The 26025-nt window shown below is 40.0% G+C and overlaps 1 protein-coding gene across 19 annotated transcripts in view; it reads left to right on the forward strand.

The window, feature by feature from the left end:
- The window catches only part of ap3b2 (adaptor related protein complex 3 subunit beta 2), a 60122-nt gene that overhangs the window by 17262 nt on the left and 16835 nt on the right, over positions 1 to 26025 (forward strand). For 6 of the 19 annotated variants that reach the window (XM_082538540.1, XM_082538545.1, XM_082538547.1 and 3 more), the window contains exons 4-18: positions 255 to 350; positions 1381 to 1541; positions 2673 to 2739; positions 3149 to 3331; positions 8047 to 8244; positions 11211 to 11308; positions 12847 to 12901; positions 13014 to 13085; positions 13183 to 13245; positions 13353 to 13485; positions 14480 to 14589; positions 14794 to 14970; positions 17163 to 17349; positions 18857 to 18975; positions 23736 to 23850. In XM_082538540.1, coding sequence (XP_082394666.1) covers positions 255 to 350; positions 1381 to 1541; positions 2673 to 2739; positions 3149 to 3331; positions 8047 to 8244; positions 11211 to 11308; positions 12847 to 12901; positions 13014 to 13085; positions 13183 to 13245; positions 13353 to 13485; positions 14480 to 14589; positions 14794 to 14970; positions 17163 to 17349; positions 18857 to 18975; positions 23736 to 23850 — 1834 coding nt within the window. Of the gene's footprint in view, positions 1 to 254; positions 351 to 1380; positions 1542 to 2672; positions 2740 to 3148; positions 3332 to 8046; positions 8245 to 11210; positions 11309 to 12846; positions 12902 to 13013; positions 13086 to 13182; positions 13246 to 13352; positions 13486 to 14479; positions 14590 to 14793; positions 14971 to 17162; positions 17350 to 18856; positions 18988 to 22965; positions 23005 to 23735; positions 23851 to 26025 lie in introns of all 19 variants that reach the window. The other 13 variants (XM_082538538.1, XM_082538537.1, XM_082538550.1 and 10 more) reach the window with 3 other exon arrangements.

The following is a 26025-nucleotide window of genomic DNA, read 5'->3' on the forward strand; positions in this document are numbered from 1 at the left end:
GCTACAGGCTCTGCACTCTTCATTTTCCTTCCTATTATCTTATCACATTTTCCAAACCTCCGTGGAGTGCAGTTTTATCTCATATAAACAAAATTGCAATTTCCTTCTCCACTTTTGCATGTTTTAATAACTGTGCCTTACTGGACTCATCTCAGTGAAAATAATTAAGCTAATACACATAGGTTGGATGAAATTGTTAAAATTTAAACGATTACATTTGTTTCTTCTTTCCCTCTTACTGTTCGTCTTTCCAGGTGAAGAAGCTGGTCTATGTTTACTTGGTGCGTTACGCTGAGGAGCAGCAGGATCTTGCTCTGCTTTCAATTTCCACGTTTCAGCGAGGTCTGAAGGTACAGCAGTTTATATATGTGACAATTTTTTAGATTTGAGATAATATAAACCATTTTTCTAAAGCCTCGTCTTCATATTATACAAAAATTAGCTGCAATTCACCTAGCTTGCACGATAGTCCTCGTTAACTATGAGTGAATGGCTCTAAAAGCCTAACTTGTTTACAACATTTGGACAAAAAAAGCTTAAATGAAACTGAATTGATTGCTTAAATTAACGCGTTAGCGCGGTTAGTTCGTTAACGCGTTAGCACCATACAGCCCCATGCACGGGGCGATCCGCGCTAACTCACTAACGGAGATTTAATGCGGTTATGGCGTTAACGTCATTTTAACGAGTTTAACACTGACAGCACTAATTTAATTGTTCTCTTTCACACCATGTCTCTCTGCTGTCTTCATCCACTTACCCCCAACTGGCCACAGCAGATGGTCGCCCCTCACTGAGCCTGATTCTTTGTGCAGTTTCTTCCTCTTAAAGGGGAGTTTTTCCTTCCCACTGTCACCAAAGCGCTTTCTCATAGTGGTCATATGATTGTTGGGGCTTTCTGTTTTCCTTGTATTATTGTAGGGTTTTTACCTTACAAAATAAAGTGCCTTGAGGCAACTGTTGTAGTGATTTTGCGCTATATAAATGAAATGAAAATGAATTGATTTAAATATCTGGAATTACTGGATAAATTGGCCTGAAATCACGACCAAATAAATAAAATTTAAAAAACATTTTATATTAGAACCAGCGATGGCAGTGCTGTGTTTTAGTGCTAATTTCCTAAAAGTGGTAAGCTACTTTACTTAACAGTGTTGTATTTCATTACTGACTGACCTTTATATTATTCATTGTGATCATGTTAGCATCCTGAGTTTAGCATAAAACTGCAGGAACTACTAGCCCCGGGAACAGCACCACAGAGCTGCTAGCATAACTACAGATTGCTCCTTTAGATTTTATTACTATTTTGCGATGAACAAAATGCAACATTTCACCACCTCTAAAAGTGTATTTTTCCACCACTTTGTACTTCTCCAGGATCCGAACCAGCTGATCAGAGCCAGCGCCCTGCGAGTCCTCTCCAGCATAAGAGTAACAATCATCGTTCCAATAATGATGTTGGCCATCAAAGAAGCTGCTTCGGATATGTCTCCGTATGTCAGGAAGACCGCAGCACATGCAATCCCTAAACTATACAGGTACGAACCCAAAAGGACAGTTTTAGGTTTATAAAACAAAGTTAGCATGATTTATTGAGTTGCTAGCTCTTAGTGTATCAGTTATTATAATGACTAATGATCATATTTTTTTCTCACAGTCATTATAAAGTTTTGGTTATTTATCCACAGCTCTCCTAAGGTCTCACCACTAAATTTGAACTGGGTTGAGATCTGGACTTTACTGGGTCATTGCAACACCTTGATTCTTATCTTTGTCACTCATTCTGATTTTCTGGTGTATTTGGGCTCATTTTCCAAGTTCATGGTCCAATTTGGGACAAGAGTTTGCTGTTAGTCAGATGGCCTCATAACTGACTATAAAATACGTTGATATACAGAGAAGTAAATGGTCAACTGGAAAGTGCTGCAAGTCTGGTGGCTGCAAAACAAACCCAAATCATCACCTCTTCACCAGCATGCCTAACAGTTCCGGTGTAGTCTTGGGATTTTAGCAACTTCTCTGAGCATTGCACGGCTTTATTGTATCAGGATAAACCCTTTGAGATGTAGCATCTTGTTTTTTAGGAGCCCAAACAGACATTCATACAAAAGAGAACAAATTTTCTGGGGTGGATTTCAATATTGTGTTAACATACATCTGAATTCTCCAGACCAGCAAACTAACAACTTGTCTGCTTTTATGGAGGTGGTCATAATTCATCAAGTGCATTTGATTAGCCGCACCTGTCTGCTACTTACCCTCTTAATTCCAGTGGAAGCAGTAAGAGTGTGCTTAGTTTTTTTTACAGGACTGCGTACAGTCCTATTGAAACTTTATTTTTCATATGACCATTTCTCTTTTTTACAAACTTTAACACAGTAGGAAATATATAAATTTGATAGAGAAAAACACAGTTTTTATGAATTCTTTGTTGTTTTTTCTTTGTGGGAGCCTTGATTCCCAGTCTGAGAACTACTAGGCCTGCTAGATCAAATGTTCATATGACTTGCTGCAACTGTAAAACTTTAGCAGTAAAAAATAGACTCCTGAGAACCCATTGCTGCTCTAGCAGTAAAATCCATTTTCTTTATACCCTTGAGGATGATTACTTACAGTTCCTGGAACAATTTTTCATGCATTTTTACTGATTTATTCTTCTCTCCTCTCAGTTTGGATCCTGAACAAAAAGACCAGCTGATTGAAGTCATAGAGAAACTCCTCGCTGACAAAACCACGGTATGTTTTTCCTCTCTTCTCATTGTTGATTCAGTGTTTTCTCCAGATTTTATTTCCAGCAAAGAAAAATACAATTTTGCAAACCACACAGTGCACAAAATATCAGAGACCAGCTGCTGTGCACAGCACCAGATTGCGTTTAATGCCCCGGTTGTTTCAAGGCTTATCATTTGTTTAACCAGTCTCCTTTTTCACCTTGCAGTTTTTGCATTAGCTCTTTCTCTGGGAAATGCAACAAAACCAGAAACAGACTGCAGAAGTCAGTCAGTAGTTACAGGTTTTTTGTACCGTTGAAGATTTAATTGTACAATGCATGGATATTGTTAAAATTCACAGGGCTAACTTGTAACCTCCTAAAGGAAGATTCATGAACTTTATCTTAATGTGTGTGGTCTGAAATGCACTGCAGTTGGTGGCAGGAAGCGTTGTGATGGCTTTTGAAGAGGTGTGTCCGGAGCGCATTGATCTAATCCACAAGAACTACAGGAAGCTGTGTAATCTCTTGATTGATGTTGAGGAGTGGGGGCAGGTCGTCATCATCAACATGCTAACCCGCTACGCCAGAACGCAGTTTCTCAACCCAAACATCAATGTAAGTAAGCAACACACAGCACGAGAAAGCAAGCAGGCCAACAGCTGTTACATTTTTGATGAGTAACATATAGACTAATGTGAAACTGTTCTTATTATCCTTGGTTATTCTCGGTTCTATGTGAGTTTTTTCCTTGTCCGTCTTTCACTTTTTGAATGTGGTTTTCTATGTTGTGACTTCCCGCTTTCGATCTGTTCCCACCCTACTTGGTTCAAGTGTTCCTTACCTAACCTAAGCTTGCTTCCTTGTGCAAATGTATTCTGAAGGTGCAGGTGAGTAACTGAAGAGCAGTCCAAAAAATTTCCAATTTCCAACTTTGCTCTTTCCAATCTTCTACCTCCTTTTCCTAATCACGTTGACTTGACTTCATTGGAAGAGTTCATGAGATCACGGTCGAGAATTTAAAAAGTCTGATTCATCTAATCCTTATTATCCTTTCCTCTTAGTGTATGTTTAGTCTGTCTTTGTCAGATTGCCATGCGTTCTGTCGTTGACGCTCTCAGTTTAGGGGATTTAATCTTATTGACCATTTTGAGATGTTCATTTTCTTTTCATTGTTGTACAGCCTTTTGTGGCCTTTTTTCACTCTCTGTAAATACATCAAGTTTTCTGCTTGCACTTGGGTTAACCAATTCCTCAGTCTGACAGTCTTTAGTTTTTATTTAACTGAGAGTGAAGTAAGAAACACAGAAGCAGCAGATGTTCACACTTGAACAGGTAAAATAAGAGATTCATAGGTTAGAGTCTCATCGAATACTTTCATTACTAATTTGTGTGTTACAGAAACGTGAATTTATACTGAGGAGCAGTAACACCTAACATGCAGACTCTACTTGTATCGATGAATTTTAGTACATAATATAAACAATTTTTTTATTTTTTTTTACCATATAATATAAACAAAATATCACCGGCTTCATCACTGCCTGTTACAACGCTCCACGCAAACTTACAACCCTAGAAATAAGTTTAGCCATTATGTTTTGTCACTACTTTCTAATTTGCATATGAATCACATATTGGGTGACTACGGTGCAGCAGAGGTGTATAGGTACATTAGCTACTACTGTGACTGTGCAGTGGTACAATCATCCTGTCATTTCTTTTCCTCTCTCACTGCCACCTGATTTCAGTATATTTATCAGTTTTTATAAACACACCTGTTGACTTATTTTTGTCAAAAGTGACTAGGCCCAAATGGAACAATTTTTTTCCACAACATTGCTATTGTAGTAATTACCCATAAATGTGCTGCAGCCATTTTACAATAAGGACATTTTTCCACACTGCGCTCCTTTTTCTCCATTTCATGACTTTCATAGACGATTTAAAAAGGACCTATTATCCATCCATCCAATTTTCTGCTGTTTTTCTGGGTCGCAGCAGGAGCAGTCTAAGCATAGACATCCAGACCTTCCTTTTCCCGGCCACCTCCTCCAGCTCTTCTGAGAGGACACTGAAGCATTACTAAAGCCAAAGCCAAGAGATATAATCTGTCCAGCATATCGTGGGCCTCCTCACAGTAGGATATGTCCAAAACACCTCAACTGGCTCCTTTCAGTGTGGAGGACTAGTCCCTCTAGTCTGAGTCCTCTAGTCTCCTGAATGATAGAGACTAGGGCTCCACACTCTATTGCTAAGCTTTGTTCCCGACTTGTGAACAAGACTGATATGTATGTCACACAAACCTGGTGGCTGCTCCTCCCTGAGTTTGGGTCTGGCAGAGGTTTCTTATTGTTAAAGGGAGTTGTTGCCAGCTGCTTGCTCGTGAAGAATTATCTTGTGGGGGTTGCTCTCTATTAAAACCTTATAATATAAAGCACCGTGCGGCAATAGACATTATATAAATAAATTGAACTGAGATCAGTTCTTTATGAGGCCAGAAAGACCACATCATCTGCAAAGTGCAGCGATGAGATCGTGGACTACCAAACCAGCTGTATAATTATATCTGCAGCTATAAAATTTATATTGGCATTGAATTGTTTAGATTTAGGTTTAAATGGAGACAATAAAGTAGGGAAAAAAACACCCCGACCATGACTTGTTGTTGATCAGTGTAGTTTTTCTACTGTATATTTGCATATTGCATATATAATTCACTCAAACGGAACTCAAGATTTAAAGTGTTATTGAAATGCAGATGGTTTGTTTTGCAAGAGATAACATGCAAGGTATGTCTAAATAATATAATTTGTCTTATATCATTTACATTTTCTAAGTCCTAACATAAAAAACATTAAAAACCAAATTGGGTGTCATTAGAATATCTTGAAATATGTCTCATATATAAAATTCAAATTCAAATTTTATTTGTCACGTACACAGTCATACACAGTACGATATGTAGTGAAATGCTTGGACAACTGCTCGTGACCTAAAGAGAACAAAAAAGGAAAAGGCTATGAATAAGATAGGAAATAAATATGAAAAAATTAAAAAGGGTAAATTTAACTAGGAAGGAATAAAATATAAATTAAGGTTAAAAATGAAATAACTGTACAACACAAATTAGAATGAAGGGTAAATTTAACTGGGAAGAATAAGATAAAGATAAATATATAAATTAAAGTTGAAAATAAAATAACTGTACAACAAAATACACAATACACAATATAGAACTATATAAGAATGTATGAAGAAATCTAAATATAAATAAATATATACACAATAACAGCAGCTGTACAAGTATTAACCGGAAATGAAGAATATAGTGACCAGTGTTGTGCAAAACCAAAGTCCAGAAAGTCCAGTGTGTGTGTAAGAACTATATGTGTGGGTCAGTACTGTGTGGTGGTGTGATTGAGAGACCGTATCGCCTGCGGGAAGAAGCTCCTCCTCAGTCTCTCTGTGTTGGTCTTCAGGGAGCGGAATCGCTTTCCTGACCTCAACAGAGAGAACAGTCTGTTGTTGGGATGGCTGAGGTCCTTCACGATCTTCCTGGCCTTGGTCCAGCACCGCCTGCTGTAGATTGAGTGCAGGTCAGGGAGCTCGGAGCGGATGGTGCGCTCAGCTGACCGCACAACCCTCTGTAGAGCTCGTCTGTCCTGCATGGTGCTGTTCCCGAACCAGGTTAAGATGTTTCCCGCCAGGATGCTCTCTATGGTGCACGAGTAAAAGTTCCTGAGCACCTTGGAGGGCAGTTGGAAGTCTCTCAAGCGTCTGAGGTGGTAGAGACGCTGTCGGGCCTTTTTCACCACGGTGTTGATGTGACAGGACCATGACAGGTCCTGCGTGATGTGAACTCCGAGGTATTTGAAGCTGTCCACTCTCTCCACTGGGCACTCGTTGATGACGGGGGTCTGGTAGTTCCTCTCCTGCTTAGTGCTGAAGTCCACTATCAGCTCCTTTGTCTTACTGACGTTTAGAAGGAGGTTGTTCCTCTGGCACCAGTTCTCCAGATTCCTAATCTCCTTCAGGTAGGCCGTCTCGTTGTTATCAGAGATCAGGCCCACCACGACGGTGTCGTCAGCAAACTTGATGATGGTGGTGGAGCTGGTAGTGGCCACACAGTCATATGTGTACAAAGAGTACAGCAGGGGGCTCAGAACACACCCCTGGGGGGCTCCAGTGCTGAGAGTGGTGGAGGCTGAGAGTGGAAACAGCGTAGGAAACAGCGTAGGTTCAGTACAAACTCACTTAAGAAGAAGATATAAAAATAAAAGTATTTAATGAAACCATTCTAACAAGAAGACATTTGGTCGCTCGAAGGTTAAACATGGCTGAAGTTTCATGTAAGGTCCAAGTAATCCATGTGAGCCAAAACCCCAGACTGCTCTTTGAGCTCAGTTTCAGACACATTCTCTGCTCTTGCCTCGTTGTGATATCGATGAGAGCAAACCATGTTTTTGCAAGGGGCAGCCAATCAGCAGAAAGTTGGCTTAAATGGAGGATAAAGAGAGGAGGAGCTAAAAGCATACAGATGATGAACTGAGGGCTCAAGTATAACATAAGCAGTCAACAGACGAAAAGAGCCAGCTAAAGAGCAACAGCAGCTAGTTTTAAGCTAACATAATGGTAGCTAATGATAAGCTTGAGTATCATAAAAATCAGACTGATACATTTGAAGCTCAATATACATCTGATAAACAGTTTGATTACATTCTCACATTGTATGAGTTTATTCCCTAAAGCATCAGGGTCCCAAAAATTGTGTCCACTACAACAACAGTTTTACTAACACCGGATAACAGCAGCTAACAGTATCTAACAGAGGCTAACAGGTTAACAGTAGCAAAAACAGCAGTCTTTCACACAGAAAAGTTCAAGTATCCTTAACAATTCAACCCAGTATCACTGTCATCGGTCAGACGGGAGCTTCTCTGACTTATTGACCTTAAACTCCTTTCACAAAGTTATATAGCCTTTTCCAGATTAAATAGATGCAGACACCTCTCACACAGCATTGACAGCTAAGGTAAAGCGTGGGCTGACAGCCTTCTAGAGATACACGAAAACTCTGGGGCAGATGAAGATGTGATCGAAACAATATCAGATCATGCCGGCTGGCCACAGCCATTAAGGGGTGTAAATTTAATGCTTTTTATCTCTCTTAACTGACACATTAGTCCTACAGTGGCCATAGAAGTTAGGATTAAACACTTGAATTGGGAAGGATGAGACAGCAGAACTCTTAAGTATACATCTACTTGCATCTTGCAGTGAAAATTTTATTATAACTTGAAAGCACTCCTCAAGAATCACTTTCTCTGCAGGAGTCCCTGCTGGAGGAGGGAGGCAGCGGCGATAAGACCTTCTACGGCTCAGATGAAGATGAGGATGAAGACGAAGAGGAGAAGGAGAAGAAGGCCGAGGCTGCTGCCATGGCTAAGAGGAAGCCATATGTGATGGATCCAGACCACCGACTGCTACTAAGGAATACCAAACCGCTCCTGCAGAGCCGCAACGCAGCTGTGAGACCTCTGCTCTTTTGAATTATACACACACATTCCTGCAGTAAAACTCAGTCTATTGACTCACTACCATGGAAAGTGGCTGTGCCCTCTAAAATCATTTCTTAATGAGTAGATGAGGTCTTCATTCAACTTATAAAGCCTCTGACACTTAAGCATTTTAATGGTAAGTGTCCTTGTGTACAGCATTTAATCTGAGCTGACCTCTTGCTCAAAAATGAGGGCAATTTCCCCAAGGAAATTAATAAAGCATCACAATGCATTAGTGCTGCTGTGGTCACCTTGAGTAGCCTGTTTTGACCCATGTTAGATATTGTGAAATTCTGCCGTCACACACATTATCCAACCTTTGTATTGCTGTAGGCGAGCTGGTTTCTTGTGGTGAAATAAAATATGAAACACTTTTCCCATTCCTGAGCCAACAAGTGTTCGCTTATCTTGCATGAAGTGGAAAAGTCAATCATGGAGCTGTAATTGCTCTTTATGTGGTTACCTGCTTTGCATCAAACCAATGAAATGGAAAACCAAATAGTTTCCTTTTCCAGTGATGACTTCATACAGTTGCATATTTGCAGGTATCAGTTCCAACCAATGACTGTATATAAAGTTTTCTACAGTCAATTCAAATTCAGTTCAATTCAAAATGTCTTTGTATAGCACATTCAAAAACAACAGAGTTGACCAAAGTGCTTCACAATTGGTTAAAAACAAGAAAAAAAAATAGAGAAACAAATATAGATAAATAAGAAGGCAGTGAATTAACAATAAAAACATAAAACAGGCCTGATGGTACTCATACTGAACTTGAATTAAAAGCCAAAGTAAAAAAGTGAGTTTTAAGATGCGATTTAAAAGACTGAATAGACTCTGAAGTACGAGTCTCCTCCGGCAGATTATTGCAGAGTCTGGGTGCTGCTACTGCGAAGGCCCGATCTCCTCTATGTTTCAATCGAGACCTTGGTTGTGCTAAAAGCATCTGACTAGATGATCTCAGTGCTCCTTTGGGGTCATACATGTTGAGGAATTCATTTAAATAACTAGGCGCCATATTATTTAAAAGTATGTAAAAGAATCTTAAAATTAATACAATATTTTACAGGGAGTCAGTGTAAATTTGCTAAAACTGGAGTGATGTGTTCATACAGTCTAACACCTGTTAAAAGACGCGCAGCAGCAAGCGGACTAAGTGCAAGCGATGGAGAGACGAGTGTTGAAGACCCAAATAGAGAGAATTACAGTAGTCCAGTGTAGAGGTGATGAAGGTATGAATAAGTGTCATTGGTTCCAGTCTGACTGCTCTGACTTTGATGCAGACCAACAACCTGGTCTTTTTTACTTTAAAGTTTCCAGCATTGAAGCTTAGTCTCATGGTGACAAACCTACAGACTATCATTTTTTTCAGCTCTGCATCTCTTTACAGCCCATAAATTTACCAGTAAACAATCAGAAATGGTCTGTGTCAATTCAAACTTCTTTCATGAATATCAACTGAGATTCAGGTGTCTACCCATGTGTCTACCCTTTCTTGAAACAAATAGAACATTTCCAGTTGTCTCCTGCTGTGTGCTACATATAAGAAAGGACAAGGACAATACCCTGACCTGATTCTCCCAACATTGTTCAGAGTTCTTGTTTAGAGGTGGCTGAAGTGACTGACTGATGAGGAAGCATCCTGTAAAGGGTTTAGGGCCAGATTTACTAACGCATTGCACCAACACGAACTGGGTTTGGGTGTAAAAAAAAAAAGGATTATCAGCATGTGTAAGAGGTGAGAACTCAAACCACGAAATATAAGGAGGAGAATCAGGTCCGCAAAGTAATGTTTGTGACATGCAGTTTACAGCTGATATTTAATGCTGAACTATAGAATCTATTAACATTTGAGCTTGATATGAAACTAACTAAAAACAGAGCAAGTTTTGTGAATTACACATGAAATCAACCATACCTATGAACGCCTCAAACATTATTTTCTCTCAAAAGACTAGCGTGGTTGTGCGTTGGTCCTGTGTGATCCAGCCATTGTCTACATGTTGTCGAGTCAACAGGACTCATTGTTAAAAATATGTGGAATAAATGATGATGTCTGCGACACAATTAGAATAAAACTCAATGTAAACAGAACAAATGCCACAAAATGTCACAAAAAAACCTCACAAAACATATAAGGAGTGTTTTTTGGGAACAGCTGTGAAAGTGACAGGCTAACAGTAAACGGGTAATAACAAACATTCAAAAACCTTTTTGTGTTTTTTCTACAGCCAATGTTTGTTATTCAGTTTTGGTTGTGTTTTCTGTGGTTTCGCAGCATTTTTCTATTTGCTGGTGTTTTCTTAAGTTTCCGTGCATTTGAACTCTCAGGGTCACCATACAGGAGTGAAAACATAGGAAACATTGTCATAAAGTGAAACAATTAAAGCTGTCCACTGCTCTTGGTGCTTCTCATGCTGCTTTTTGAGCTTTTTTGTACTTTGTCGTCTTCATGGGGAACTCCAATATTGCTCCATTTCCTATTCAGGCCCACTTTTCAACCAGTCAGCATTCCAGTGCATATGCGCTTTTGGTTTTTTTAACATGCTGCATTGGATCTACACAATTAATTCTGCTTTGTAAGAACTGTTTCCAATGCATATTGAGCATCTTAAAACTCCTGCCTCTTGAATGAACTTTTTACTGCTAGAGCAGTAAATAGAGAGCAAATCTGTATTTGCTTTAGTTTGTTCATGTATATTTAACACATGAGCAGAATAAATCCAAACACATTCGTCATCTCCAGTGCAACATAAGCATAAGGTAGTGATGCCTTGGTAATTAACTGCTGAAAATGAATGAATTTTCAATAGAGAACAAAACTCATTAATGGCCCAACACTCACCATTACACCTCTTTCTTTTTTTTACATTGGGAGGTTATGTCACTGTGTGAGACTTAAAAGTTTCTGTTTTCTCATTCTTTACACAATCCAGGTGGTGATGGCTGTGGCTCAGCTGTATTTCCATCTGGCCCCTAAAGCGGAGGTTGGTGTGATTGCCAAGGCCCTGGTCCGTCTCCTGAGGAGCCACAGGTGAGCTTTACAGTCTATAATTTCAAAATAAATTGCTTTCAAATCACTGTATCGCCATTTTCCAAAATTAAAACACCCTCCCCTCTGGAGAAAGTAACAGGAAACAAGTTGAAATGTCGAAAAAATACACAGCTAAATGGGAGGGGAAAAAAGATTTAACAACCACAAAACTCAGCAAAGTGGAAAACAGTATGACAACAAAATAACAAGTGAGCGTAATAAAATGGATCGCTGATGCCTAGAAGCGGAAAGTAAAATTAAACAGGGAGCCCAGTGAAGCTGAAGTAAGCATGAACTCATAAACCATGAGGAGTGATGATCGCACATCGGTGGCCTGTTGCCTGTAAGTCCTGCACACTGTCAGCTTTTTATTGCACAAGTGGTCCTGTGGCTCAGGGTGTGTTGTAATGGGATCATCAATCAGCAGCGACCAAACACCAGCATCTCTCTGTGGGAGAGTCGTCCAAAATTCATTGTACCATACCTTATCTTTCATTAGACTTATTGCTATTGACTCTGTGGCGTCCGGGCTCGCATAATAACCACATGGATTTACTGCCTTAAATAATAATGCGCTGATGTTTAACAGGAATGTTTTTAAAACATTTGTACTTGCTACGTTTTGTGGCGTACAGGGGTAGCTACAAACGTGCCAGAAGTTTCAAGTAGAGGCCAATTGTGAAACGTCTCTTGGAATTCTTTTAGTTTTTGCATAAGATTAAGAATTATTGCTTGAAAAAGTAAGCTAGGTCACATTACCCTCAACATTTTTAATTTTGAAATCCAGATGTTGAAGCTGTTACTAGCAATAACAATATGTTCTTTCTGACAGATCGGACAAAAAAAAAGTTAAAATAAACAGAAAACACAACTCGTAGAGATGCCACTTGTTCTGCCTTAAAGCTAGAAATTCAGCTGTTAGCACTCTGGCGGCTAAGCACTGCAAGCAGTTTCAATTATAAGTGAGAATAACATCTTTATGAATCGTGGTGAAATTTAATACTTCTCTTAATACTAATGATTTCCTTGATACAGCTGCAGAAGAGTTTTGTTTGTTTTTGTTTTTTGTAATGACATACCAAGGGAAGAAGAACAAGTCAGAGCAGGTCCATGTAAAATCTAAAAACTCTATCAATCACTTAAAAGCTGAGAGATGCAGGTAAAGAATACAATTCATTTGTTTAAAGTGCCATGTATTGATGGAGAGACGTCCCAAATAAGGCACTAAAGTGGGTTAAATAACAACAGGGGAACAATTTAATGGCCGATGCACTTGATGCATGCGTCCTGCGTCTGTGATGGTGTGATTTCAGTCATGATCAGTGACAGAAAAGTCATGAGGATGTTGAAATGATGATAAAAAAGAATCAGGATTGCATATTGTCATTTTTTTAGAGACCTCCTGAAAGCTCCTCCTTGTCCCTCGCTTCTTAGCCTGTCTCAGACAAAAATTTTGTTTTCTTCTGACAGCAAAATAATTACCAGTTTTCAGGATAATAATCCTCGATCGCTACTTACTCTGTGTCTTCTTCTTTTAGTGAAGTCCAGTATGTTGTTCTTCAGAACGTGGCAACAATGTCCATTAAGAGACGGGTGAGCTAAAGCTGGTGTTTCTGTTTTCTTCTGTTTTATATTTATGTGTTTAAATGGTATTTTTATTCTAACGAAGCTTCACGGAGGTTCTTCCTGTCTTTGTGTGTCACAGGGGATGTTTGAACCATATCTGAAGAGTTTCTACATCCGCTCAACAGATCCAACTCAGATCAAAGTCCTAAAGGTTGCTTTCTGTTCTCTTTTTTTGAAGATGGTCAGAAGTTTTTAGCAGTTTGTGGAGATATGAGAACATGATGGATTCTTATTATTGTTATTTGCAGCTGGAGGTTCTAACCAATCTGGCCAACGAGACAAACATTTCCACCATCCTCAGAGAATTTCAGGTACAATTAAAAAATATAAGTCATGTTTTAGGAAGAGCAGTCAGTCAGCAACCAACTTTGTCTTCCTGTATGAATTAATATGCAGAGTGGCTGCTTTTTTCTGGCAGACATATATTAAAAGCATGGATAAAGACTTTGTGGCTGCAACAATCCAAGCCATTGGTCGCTGTGCTACCAACATCAGCGAGGTGAGGGACACATGTCTGAACGGTCTTGTGCAGCTGCTCTCCAACCGAGATGGTGAGTCTTTTTATTTGTTAGTATAAGACACTCTTTAAACTGTACATATTGTATGAACAGATGGCAAAATAACATCAAAAACAAGACTTAAAAGTAAAAAGAGAAAAATACATTCCAAAAAATCTAATCAAATAGATCGAGACCTGATGACTGTGGAGTACGGTGAACTCGTTCTCATGTTCTAGATATGAGTTTGAGATTGTTTGATGTGTGTGATGGCATGTTATCCTGCTGGAAGCAGCCATCAGGAGATGGGTACACTGTGGTCATGAAAGTGGTAGACATGGCCAGCAACAATAATCAGGTAGGATGTGGCATTTAAATGGTGCTCAGTTGATACTAAGGGGATTAAAATGTGTCGAGAAAATATCCCCCAACACCATTTTACCACCAGGATCCTGAACAAGGCAGGTTGAATCTGTGCTTTCATGTTATTTTTCATGCTCTGATTGTTGTTGAATGTTGTTTCATTAATGGAGAGTCATCGGCCCAGGCAACATTTTTCCACTCTTCTATTGTCCAGTTTTATCCCGTGTGAATTACAGCTTCAGTTTCTTGTTCTTGGGTGTCAGTACAGTCACCTGCTGTGGTCTGAAGCTGCTGTAGCCCATCTGTGTTATGCATTCAGCGTAACTTGGTTATAGGTTACTGGTTATGCAGGAAAATCCCAGCGGATCAGCACTTTCTGATACTCAAACCAGCACGTCTGGCATCAAGACCCATACCACGTTCAAAATCATTTAAATCACCTTTCTTCCTCACTGCATTGCTCGTTTTTTAACTTCAGCAGGTTGTCTTGGTCATGTCTTAATGTCATGACAGTTGAACAAATATACAGAATGAAGTGAACAGTGTGAATTTCTAGTGTGAATGAACTGGTAAATGAATGCTGAATACTTTCCACACATTGACTCGGAGCAGTAGTGATGTTTAAAAGTATGTATTTATTGTTCATTTCTGATTTCAACGAGTGACTCTTCTTTCTTTTGTGCAGAGTTGGTGGTTGCCGAGTCAGTGGTTGTTATCAAGAAGCTGCTGCAGATGCAGCCGGAGAAGCACAGCGACATCATAAAGCACATGGCGAAACTGACCGACAACATTCAGGTAAGAGTCTCTTTCATGACCTGCAGATGGTAGCTTACCTCAATGCCTCATTCAGTATCTATTATTATAAACCAGGTGTCAACTAAGTGTTCACTAATTGACTCGGGCTCTTGAACCACCGTTTACATTGACGGTAAACCTGTTTCTGCCAGTCATATCCCTCTGTAGTAGCAGTGTTAGTTTGCTATCAACCTGTGTTCTCAGGTGCCAATGGCACGGGCAAGTATCCTGTGGCTGATTGGAGAATACTGTGAGCATGTACCTAAGATCGCCCCAGATGTTCTAAGGAAGATGGCCAAGTCATTCACTAATGAAGAGGACATTGTGAAGCTTCAGATCATCAATTTGGCAGCCAAGCTATATCTGACCAACTCCAAACAGGTGGGAATGGCATGTTTTTCTGTCACTAGTATTTATGGCTGTCCTTTTGTTGTCTCCCTTCCCTCACCCACAAATTGGTCACAACAACACAACAAATGGCTGCCCTGCCCTGAGCCTGGTTCTTCTTCAGGTTTCTCCCTGTTAAAAGGGAGTTTTTCCTTCTCACTTTCACCAAGTGCTTGCTGATAGGGGGTCGTCTGATTGTTGGGGTCTTCTCTCTTATTGTAGATTCTTTACCTTACAATAAAAGCACCTTAAGGTGACTGTTGTTTTGTTTTGGTGTTATAAATACACCAGTTTCAACCCCAAAAGTTTGAATTTATTAGAAACAAACTTGTGGCAGAAGGTACACCTGAAAGGAAAGTCTGACCCATTTGTATGAACATTTTAGAGGAAGAGGAATTTAATCCAGAATAAAAACATTTCAACTCACACATTTAATTTCACTTCACAGAATAAATTACTCAAATATCCCCTTTGTCTTGAAAATTCAAGTCAGCAGTGATATTTGTGCTAGTGAGCAAAGACACTGTTGTAAAGGCAAAATCTAATCTTTAATTAAATTAGGCTCATTGCTTACAGCAGCAGGGTGCAGCTGGGAGGATTCAGGATGGTGATAGTCTGGCTGCCTCTCCCTGATAATAAGTGTGAATACACATCAACAAGGTCTGCTGATTCAAATCATCACCATCACAAAAAAAGAAACATTTGAGATTATATTCAATATCCAACGTGTTGTTTTTAAAAATGATCTTGCAGTATTGTGCATAAATGACTGAGCATGATGTTGGCTTTCATTTAGTTTGTGTGAACAAGGCTGCTGTCAGGTGACAGAACGCACTAAACACACCTCTGTGGCGTCCACACACACTCTTCTTCCTGCCTTCTCCAGTCTCACCTGGGACATTGTTGCCACCTACACATATGCACTGTGTAAATTTGCAGTCTAGAAATAAAGCCAGTGACGCTCTCACACAGTCATTACGCTGCATATCTTCATTAAAAGTGCTCTTAGATTTTTTCTGCAATGCAGACCAAGTTAAAGAAAACTCAAATATGTCACATTCAGAGTCAATTTTCAAATGGTTTCCAAAAAAAGTGTTGAGCTTTATCATTCAAGTAAGCTTTCAATCAGGGACTCTGTCTTCTTATAAATTAGTTGCAGACTAGTTGCAAACCTTCACCAATCTCCTATCACCAATTATGTTTTTTTCTTTTAACGTGATGAGGTCTTACAGGAATCCATGAAACCAGAAACATGTCAGTGTATCCAGATATTTACATGCCTTTGGTTTTTCTTTGTGAAAGTTTCATACCAGGAAGTCTGTCTGTGTTTAAAATGTGTTCATTCATTTAACAAACAGACTTGAGTCATTTGAGAACACCTAATTCCTGTTTCTAAAGAGTCGTTTTTTGAAGTGGTCTTCAGCAAAAGTTCTCCAGGCTTTCTGGAAGTATTTCTTTTCCACTTATTTTCAGTCCAGCGCTCGTTTCTGACTGCTTTCAAGTACCTGTAAAACATCATGGAGGCTCTGTCATGGTATGGGGCTGCATTTCAGCCAGTGGTGATGGAGATCTTCTTAAAACTGATGGAATTACGAATGCAGAAAAAGACTGTCAACTTTGATCCACCATGCAGTACCATCTGATTGTCTGACCTGCAATGGCTTAGGTCCTTTTTAGCAGGACACCAAACACATTTCCTGTACAGTAAAATCATACCTGGATAAGAAAACACACAGGTGTGTCCTCGTAATTGTCAATTATGGATTGGCCTTCCTAGAGCTTGGGCCTCAGCACTTCTGAAGCAGTGTGAGCTCATCGTGACAGAAAACTGCACCAAAGGTCAGCCAACATCCATAGAAGGGCTTTGAATGTCCTTCAAGAAACAAGGAGAACTTTTCTTGAATAGTGATACCAAATACTGACTTTCGAGCTTCTTGTTTTTGCCTTATACAGTATTCCCATGTATGTTTGCACATTTCAGTGAGTCACATCTTTTTTTTATGTTCTAATAAAATATTACGACACGAGAGGTGGCTCAAGACTAATGCAGTAGTCCTATCCTCTTAGACCCTCTCAAACAAATCCACAGCTACATACACTCCCACACTGCACATGCACGTAACGCAGTAGATAAGGTGTTGTTTTACTGTTCTTCCACCTTCCTTTCGTGTCCCTTCACCCCTCAGACTAAACTGCTGACGCAGTATGTTCTCAACTTGGCCAAATACGACCAGAACTACGACATCCGCGACCGGGCACGCTTCATTCGCCAACTCATCGTGCCCACCGAGAAGAGTGGAGCCCTAAGCAAGTATGCTAAAAAGCTGTTCCTCGCCCTCAAACCTGCACCCGTCCTTGAGTCTCCTTTTAAAGGTACAGAAGCAAGTCAACAGTAAGTTTTGTTTTCTAGTTTGTGAACTTGTATTGCGGCTGTTTGAAAATTATAATGGCAGAAATAGTTTGAGCAATGTTATTAGCGTTTAATTACCATCAGTCATGAACCGCCTTAACAAAAATGAGACAGTCACAATCAATTAAACAGAAAATTGAGCCATAATTTCCTGCTGCTCTGTGTCTCTCTGTACGTTGAGACACCTGAGGCAAAAACAGCTAAAGTGAAAGAAAGAGGAAGTTATGGGCTGTTTTGGTCTACACAGCCAGCAGATGCAGCTGCAGCAGCGGCTCCGCATCAGATATAACGTATCCTTCTCAGAGTCATAACTCAGTCAGATATCAACACAAATAAGATCCTTTTTTTCCACAAGTATTGTGATTTAAGCTTCCAGGGATTATTATCTCAATTTCTTCCAATTTTAAATCTACAAAACAGCTTGGAAATAATGAACGAGGGATTTTTTTCCATGTGTCCAAGAGCTGTTTGAGGATACAGTTTTACAAAAGCCAAAGGTCATCCAGAGCATTCACGCATCTTTTTTGTAACTGTGAGTCTGTCCTTACACCGGGAGCATTTTTATTCTTCACATGAACATTCTGTCCATCTTTTTATTCATCTAAAGTACATCCAGCGGTTTTGCCTGCAGCTCTCTGATCTTCACGTGGCAGCAGCCTGACAGTAATCATAACAAAGACAGGAGAATCCACTCATCCTCATATTACAGAGCAAAGTCTTGAGATTTGAGATTTTAAAAGTTCATCCCGATTTCCTCTTTGAGGTCATCTCCTTGTGCTCCTCTGGATCACTTCCAGGGTGTCTGTATTTCCAGAACTCTCCCTTGGTTTAATTCCCTGTTTGCCACTTTGTACCCTCTGTGATACACACTCTTCTTCTTTGAAACAGCGATCCTCCAACTTTGGGACGGAGGACACAGTTAACACTTAGACACTCTTCTAGCTGTTTGTCCTTTGTTCTTTCTCCCTCCCCTCTCCCTCAACCTGTCGGGCTAAATGGCCGTCCCTACCAGTCCCTGGTTCTGCCGGCGGTATCTTCCTGTAAAAGGAGTTTTTCCTTCCCACCTGTGCTTGCTCACGGGGTGTCATCCAGCTGTTGAGGTTTCCGTCTGAATTTTGTACAGTATAAAGTGCCTTGAGGTGACTGTTGTTGTGATTTGGTGTTATATAAGTAAAACTGAATTGAATTGAATTCCACTAATAACTCCTGTTTGGTCTCTGGGCTGTAAATGGAAGTGGTCCACACAAGTTAATGTTTTCTTCAGTTTGAGTTCACATGCATGTAGTCAAAAAAGGATTTGGGTCCAGAGGTGCACAAGGAGATGACTTTGAAGTGGAGCTTAACTAAATTCAAAGCTGTTGAAGTTCTTTCTCAGAACTTTGTGATTCTGTGTTATGATAAGAGTGACTCTGCTCTTTCTGTTGCACTGATCTCTGTGTGTGCTTGCATTGTTTTTCCTTCTTTTTGCAGATCGAGACCACTTCCAGTTGGGTTCACTCTCCCACCTGTTGAATGCCAAGGCTGGGGGCTACCAGGAGTTGCCTGACTGGCCTGAAGCTGCCCCTGACCCCTCCGTGCGCAACGTGGAGGTGAAGGAGTCTGTGCGTGCAGTGGGAACAGTAACACACAGAGACACAGGGGCCCTCTGGGGGCCCCAAAGAATGGAGGGGAGCGAGAGTTGCTCCTTCCCCAGAGCAGTGCCTCAGAGGGGTTGGACAGAGTCACCAGAGCCTGACACTAACTCCAATATAACATTGATTCCTCTTTCACTGGTCATCTTTCATTTGCTTACAGCTCATTAGCATTAACAGCTCATCCTTTTTGGTCTCCATCTACTTCAAAATGGATGCTGCTTAACAACTTCCCCATCCATGGAGGAGAATGAGTCACAAAGGAGAAAAGAGGATTATTTTCATATTAATGAGAGAACATGTTAGACAGAAAGTGCCTAATTTGAGAACACCCGAATCATTATAGAAACAGTCAGTGGCATGAAGCTCCACCTCATCCTCTCTGCTGCACTCGCTTCTGTTCAGCAGCAGCTCACTCGCCCCATCCAGATGTTTCCTGACAGCTGTTTGAGCCAATAGCACATGCGATAGAGAAGAGAACAGATTTTAACAGCAGCATGCTGACAGTAGTATTAATGTTTAGTCAATACTTAAAACACAAAAGTCTGTCAGCCCAAATCTCCAAAGCCTCCTCTTCTTCTCCATCCCATTCACTCCATGTGCCATCGGTTCATCAGTTAAATTAACGTGAAATCAAGACTTGAGTGTTTTCACTACTCCATCTAAAAAAAGAAGAAAAGGAGACAAAACTTTAAATTTCAGTAGTGACCTCAAGGCTTGATTTTGTTGTGACATGTGTTTCGTAACAATAATGTTGCTTTTTAACACACAACGCAGTAATCCATGTCGTGTCTCTTTAAGTGTGAAGCACATTTCAATGTGGTGCTACAGGCGCCTTTCATGTTCTTGACCATGATGTTTGTACAGTTTAGCCGGTTAAACACATCAGTGTTTTCCCAAGTGGATCTTTACTTTTAGAAAATTGTTGTTTTGTCATCAGGATGGCTTTTTATCGTGTGGTAATGCAGCTGTGACTAAGGAAAAATACGTGTGCACCGGCCGTGACACCTGCACGAGGTTACAAACACGGAGCCGTGCACGACCAGCTGAAATGACAGCTTTGCCAGGGCGAGAGCAGCGGGTGCAACAGGCTCATCACTTGCCTTTGCTTGAACCTGTCAAATTCGTAAATATCTATATATAGTTATCAATGTGCAAATGTACAAAAAAAAAAGAAGAAAAAATGAAAAAAATTTCAGGGGGGCCATTTTTGCCTTTATTTGATATTGGACTAAAACCACTGCGTTTCTGCTGCATTGCATATCGTCACCCACTCAACCAGTGGGCTAAACTAGCACTCTGTAAGTGTAAAAATTAAGGAATCACTAAAGCAAAAAAAAGGTTATGAGCAGTAGATTACTAGAGTGATTTATGAGCTGTTACACGAAGATATAAATGCATGCAAATTAGTCAACAAGTTATTTTTTTCCATACAATACTTGTGGCCAGCCTTCCAAAAGCTGGGATCTGCCAGTTTTCCTTGTTTTAAGAGTATATTTAAGCTTATTAATACTGATTATGTTCAGTTAGGTGTGTGTTTTTATATCCAGTCAGACTCGTTTAATTCCCCTCTTGATATCTCGTGGCTAAAATGCAGTTGTAATCAGCAGCAAAGCTAAATTTCACAAATTTCAGAACATAGGGAGTGCTGAGGGAAGAAATCAGACCGAAAAGCTATAGTGTGCCTTTCAAATCATTATTATACATCATTTGTAGTTAAAGAGCAAAAACAAGCAGAGCTGTAAAACACTCAGTACTGTCCTCTGAAGTTCAGCTGCTGGAAAAACCTCTCTGGGTTATTCTGAAAGTCTCGCATTGCATCCACTCAAGTTGTGGCTGTTAAAGTTGGGAGGGTCAGTGAATCTTCTGAAGCCTCAGCCTCTCTGACAGACTCTCCTTCTGCTATACGGTCCTCCACAGACAGAGGAGGTCATAACCACCGGAGAGGGGCGGATCGGCTTACTAGGAGACTGGCGAGAGGTGCCCCTCCCTTTGAGTTTGGAAATGCAGTGGTGTTTGCGTTGATGACTGCTCTCTCTGTTTCTTCCCTGCCTGTCAGTTAACGTCTAAACTGCTGATGTTGGCATTTATACAAAATGATTTACACATTTCATATCACACAATGATCACAGTGTGTGAATGGGTGGATGACTGGATGTGTAAAGCGCTTTGGGGTCCTTAGGGACTAGTAAAGCGCTATACAAATACAGGCCATTTACCATTTAGGTGACATCAAATTTCCCTCGGGATGAATAAAGTATTCTGATTCTGATTCTGATAAATCCTCTGTCAGTCCACACGAAGTAAGACTGACCACTGTGTTTGTTTCAAGCAGACAGAGTTCAGCTTTAAGGGGTCCAATAAATTGTTTAGTAATAAGCAGTGGGATAGAAGTTTCTTTAATTTTATAAACAAAGCTGATTCTAATTTGTAAATGAGACCAGTCAAAATCAATTCTTAATCTCAGGAAAAAAGCTTCTAGTCTCAAGATTTACTTAATCATTAAGCTCCAACAGGGGCTTCCAAACATATCACACTGTCTTTATCAGCAGTTTTGGGACTTCTCTTTCATATTGGCTGAAAATTTTAAATATATAGCGAGTTTCATGAGAAAAAATCTTCATGTTCTTATCTTAAACCTCTCCACCTGCCAGCTTGGAAAACATGTACCTGTGAAGCTTACAGGTGCATGCTGTCCAAACCCACCTGATGAGTGCCTCCTGCACATGAGATTTTTGTTCGTTTGTCCAAACACTGCCCTAAAACGAGTTTGAAGCAGTAATTTAGTGGCAGGAGTGAAATTAAAGGATCTACAAGAACTGGAAAAGATTAATATTTGGCAGGAAGGTATATTGTGAGAGCAGAGCTGTAGACGTTAATCCTCTGACAGAAAGTTATTCATTCTTAAAGACTTTTTCCAGGCTTTGCTTTAGAAAGCAGAAGTGCTGATGCTCAATGCCAGGCTGGTTCTGCCTCAGTGCCTTTTGATAAGCAGCCAACATTTAGACAGGGTAGATTACTGAAATGAACATTATGCTACATTGTAGAAGCTCGGGGAGCTTCCATGGTCTATAGAAAATAGACATCGTAGGAGTGGTCATGTGACACGTGAAGATAGTACAGTAGTGGAAGGATGAAGGGTGTTTTGCTTTGGGGTTAGCTAAAACCTTTTTTACGTTTCTAAATGTTAAAAACATCTACACTACTAAGGAACAGATCTGTTTATTTTATTGTTTCTCTTTCACTCAGGTGCACTTTTTAGTGACGCCAACATAGAACAGAAGCCTTGTGAGAGCTTAAAGCAAAACAAAAGATTTTGACCTGCTGACGGGGACTCCTCCAGGTCTCCTCCCGTCCATCTGCTTGGTTTTCTTCATGAAGTTTGTGACTCGCTTGCTGATCACGTCACAAATGTTGTCACGTGATATTTTTTTTTATTTTTGATTGATGTGATTTGTTCTCAGATTTCTTCCTCTACCCCTCTGCTGCTCCACCTGTGCTGCTCTTCATTCTGCCCATCTAACCCATGCTAGCATATCATACTTTGTTGCTGGTGAAGACTAAGTGCATTTCATGTATTTTTTTTTGATGTATTGGTGAAGTAGTGAATGCTAATGTTGACTTTTAATTTGACAGTATGAGTACGTATTAAGGTATATCCAGTAGTTATATTGGAGTATGTTGATTTTTTTACCAACAGAAGTTGTACTTTTGATTACTTTTATCAAATACTGTGTTTAAAAGTTATCATGTAATTAAATTTAGGATTATTCTTATTATTTTGTCTCTGTGATATCCAAAACTGTTCTCACACATTCTTATTTTTTAGCCCCTGAAACCTTCCTGTGCCTGTTTCTCTTGCTCTCCTGACTTTTATTCTGAAAGAAACCACTTCCTTCTTTTTTCCTCATCTCCATCCCAATCTTTTTTTTCCCCTACGTCTGCCAGGTTTTTACGCTGCTTGAAAGAGTCACAACATTAACAAGTGTGAGTCAGTTAGCGGCAAACAGCCACACGTTCTTGAGCCTCAACCCATATAGCCGCAAAAACCCAAGTGCTTTTAAACTGAACGCCTCCCTCCCGCATATAGTAGTCGCTGTTCTGTGCTTAGCTCAGCCAAAGCTACCTGAAACACAGCACCCTGTTCCTCAGTCTCTACCATTAAAGAAGTGATTCTTTCAGCAGGCAGATCGGTGCTCAGGCACGTCACGCAGCATTAGGCTCCTTGTGGGTATTAAGTGGGGCTGAGATGTCCGTGCTCATTAGCAGATGGCTCTGGTTAATGAGTTTGGTCACAGAAAAAGCAGATGGCCTTTTCTTTTTAAGTGTAGGAGGATAGTTACTGCTCCTCAAAGATATCACTTCTCTTAATGGAACTGCTCCTATATCATTACAAGAAAAGCATTTCTGCAACTGGTCATGAAGGCAACACCTGGTGCTAATGTCTTTGTGTGCAAAAACAGAAAACTCTAATGCAAACAAGTAAACGACTCGCTCCATTGAAGCATTGGTGTAAATTTGCTCCCTGGCTGTGGGATCTGAGAGCAGATCTGCAGCAGCGATGGCTGGCTTCTTTTGGCTGCATCACGCCCAGGCAGAGGCACTCATGGCCATGCTATCTGCCCACGTTTCTGCTTCTGTCTGAGGGTTTTCTCTCTGAGGCGGGGCTGGAGGCTTACTGTTTGTACTCTCGCTTTTTCCGTTTTGTTTTATGCCAGGTGCCTGAGTGGACCAAATGCAGTAGCCGTGAGAAGAGGAAGGAGAAGAAAGTAGAAAAGCCGTTCTACACCGACTCAGAGGGAGAGTCTGGTCCTACGGAGTCTGCTGACAGTGGTAACTTTAGGCTGCTGGCACTGATAGCATGGTCATTTTTTTTGATTCAATACGTAGTGCTCACAACAGGGGTGTGTGTTTGTGTGTGTTTGTGTGAGAGACTTTTGAGTCAGTGTGAATGATCTTGGTAGGGGCTGGTAAAACGAGACAGTCTCAAAAAATAAGCTCATTATCAATTGAATTTTATTACAAATCACAACAACTGTTACCTCAATGTGCTTTATATTGTAAAGACCCACAGAATAAGTCCTAATAATCATATCACCCCCTTTGAGCAAGCCCTTGAGATTTGTGTTGTTGACCAATTCTATAAAAATCTAAAGAAATAAGGTCCATCTCTCAATCCTTTCTAACTTTCATACCCTGTTTGTGGCACTCAGGTCCAAGTCCAGCTGTATAAATCTTTAAAATTGGTCATAATGCCCTAAGACAACTAGAGACTTCAACAGCAATAACAATATTGGCTGCAGACTATTTCTCGGGGGGGTTAATGCACATTTAATGTATTAACAGAAGAACGGAAGAAATGTATTGTACTTTGATTTATTGGCAATGGAAAAAAATATAGAATGTTACCAGATGAAAGTATCAGTACTGAGTTTGAATTTATTGTTTAAATATGTTGCATAAAACTAAACACAGAGACCAATCAAGGGTTGATGGTTACAAGTCGATGTGCAGCGATTTTCCAGCAAATTCAAATGAGTGTGTGATGATGAGGATGTGGAGACAGACAGCAAAATTTGTGAGGGAGCGGCTGCTGATTTTTATATAGGAGTGTGTGTGGAGAGCTGGTCAATGCCAGGGGTGGTGACATCGTGACATAAATGGAAAAGACGTAATGAAGAATTTCAGAATGTCAACGGCTGCTTTTAACCTGCGTATATATGGTGCTGTCTCATGACTTCTCGTGAGGTTTCAGGACCTCATGATGTATCGTGAGGCAGCAAAAGTCAAATCAATTCTGCTTTTATTGAGGATCATTATCTGAGGACCACATTTGGAGGTGACTCAAGGCAGAACTGAAGAGAAACAAAACTTGTCTTGTTCATACATGGACCTCATTCACTCCCAGTGCACAAATCTGTTCATCCAAATGTTTTCACCTGCTTTATTCTGCAAGTGCATTAACAGCAACAAGCACGCCTGTATAATTATGCTGATCCTGATTTCCTAATGTAGTGCATTATTATCTTATTTTAACATTTAAAAGCAGTTCTGTGAACATTAGTAAAGCCACAATGTTATTTTTAAAAAATAGATTTGAATCATATAAGTAAAATAAGACACTAGGTAGCAGTTTATAATGCTGCCTGTGTAATTTTCCAAAATGTTTTCTGAGTTTAGTGTGGAATTTTCAGTACATAGAAATATTCCCCATTAATTACAGCGTGAGATGCGGAAGTAGAGCTACTAAGGAATACATCCCTCAACCTTAAAATAACTCTAATAACACCTTAAGATGGGGAAATATAGAAAAGCCTCATTACTTCCAGTATAATTTTGTCTCTTATTGTCTAAAATACACCAAAATCACTTAAAAATACAAATAGGGTGAGGTATATCACCAGTTGCTGCATGTCGTCCTCCTGCTCTTCCTCCCAGCCTTCCCATCTTTTCTCCCCCGTCCTGTTTAAATAAAGGCTAAAAAGCCCAAATAAACATATTACAAATTTGCTTCAAGAGTTATTAAGCCTCAAGTTTAGGCACTGAAAATTACATCCTATTACTTTTGGGAAATTGCAAAATACGTTGTGGCCTTTACTGTATGAAGTGCTAATTTGGATATTATCCCTGTACTCTGAATATAGTTTTATGTTCTTTTAAGAGCTTCATATTATTCTTACTTTTAGCAGTACTGACTGAAACATCGGTACTGTTACTAGCTTTTGAATATCTGTTGACCTCAACAGTATTTCACATTAAACAGAAAGTAAACCCCTAAATGTCTGATTCCATCTGATCAGTTATCTTTAATTGATAATCTTCTTTTAAGAAGATTATCAATATTCCTCACTATTACTGCTGCAGAAACTATCATCGGCTACAATAATATTATAGACAATATGCAGTTTTGTGAGTGCGGGTGTAGCATAAAACACCTCTGTCTTTAGTTGTTTCTGATGTGTCTGCCTCAGCTTCACGCTGAAAGAAAATCTGAGAATGTCAGTTAAA

The sequence above is a fragment of the Aulonocara stuartgranti genome (assembly GCF_965226115.1).
Source record: "Aulonocara stuartgranti genome assembly, chromosome: 7".
Lineage (NCBI taxonomy): Eukaryota > Metazoa > Chordata > Actinopteri > Cichliformes > Cichlidae > Aulonocara > Aulonocara stuartgranti.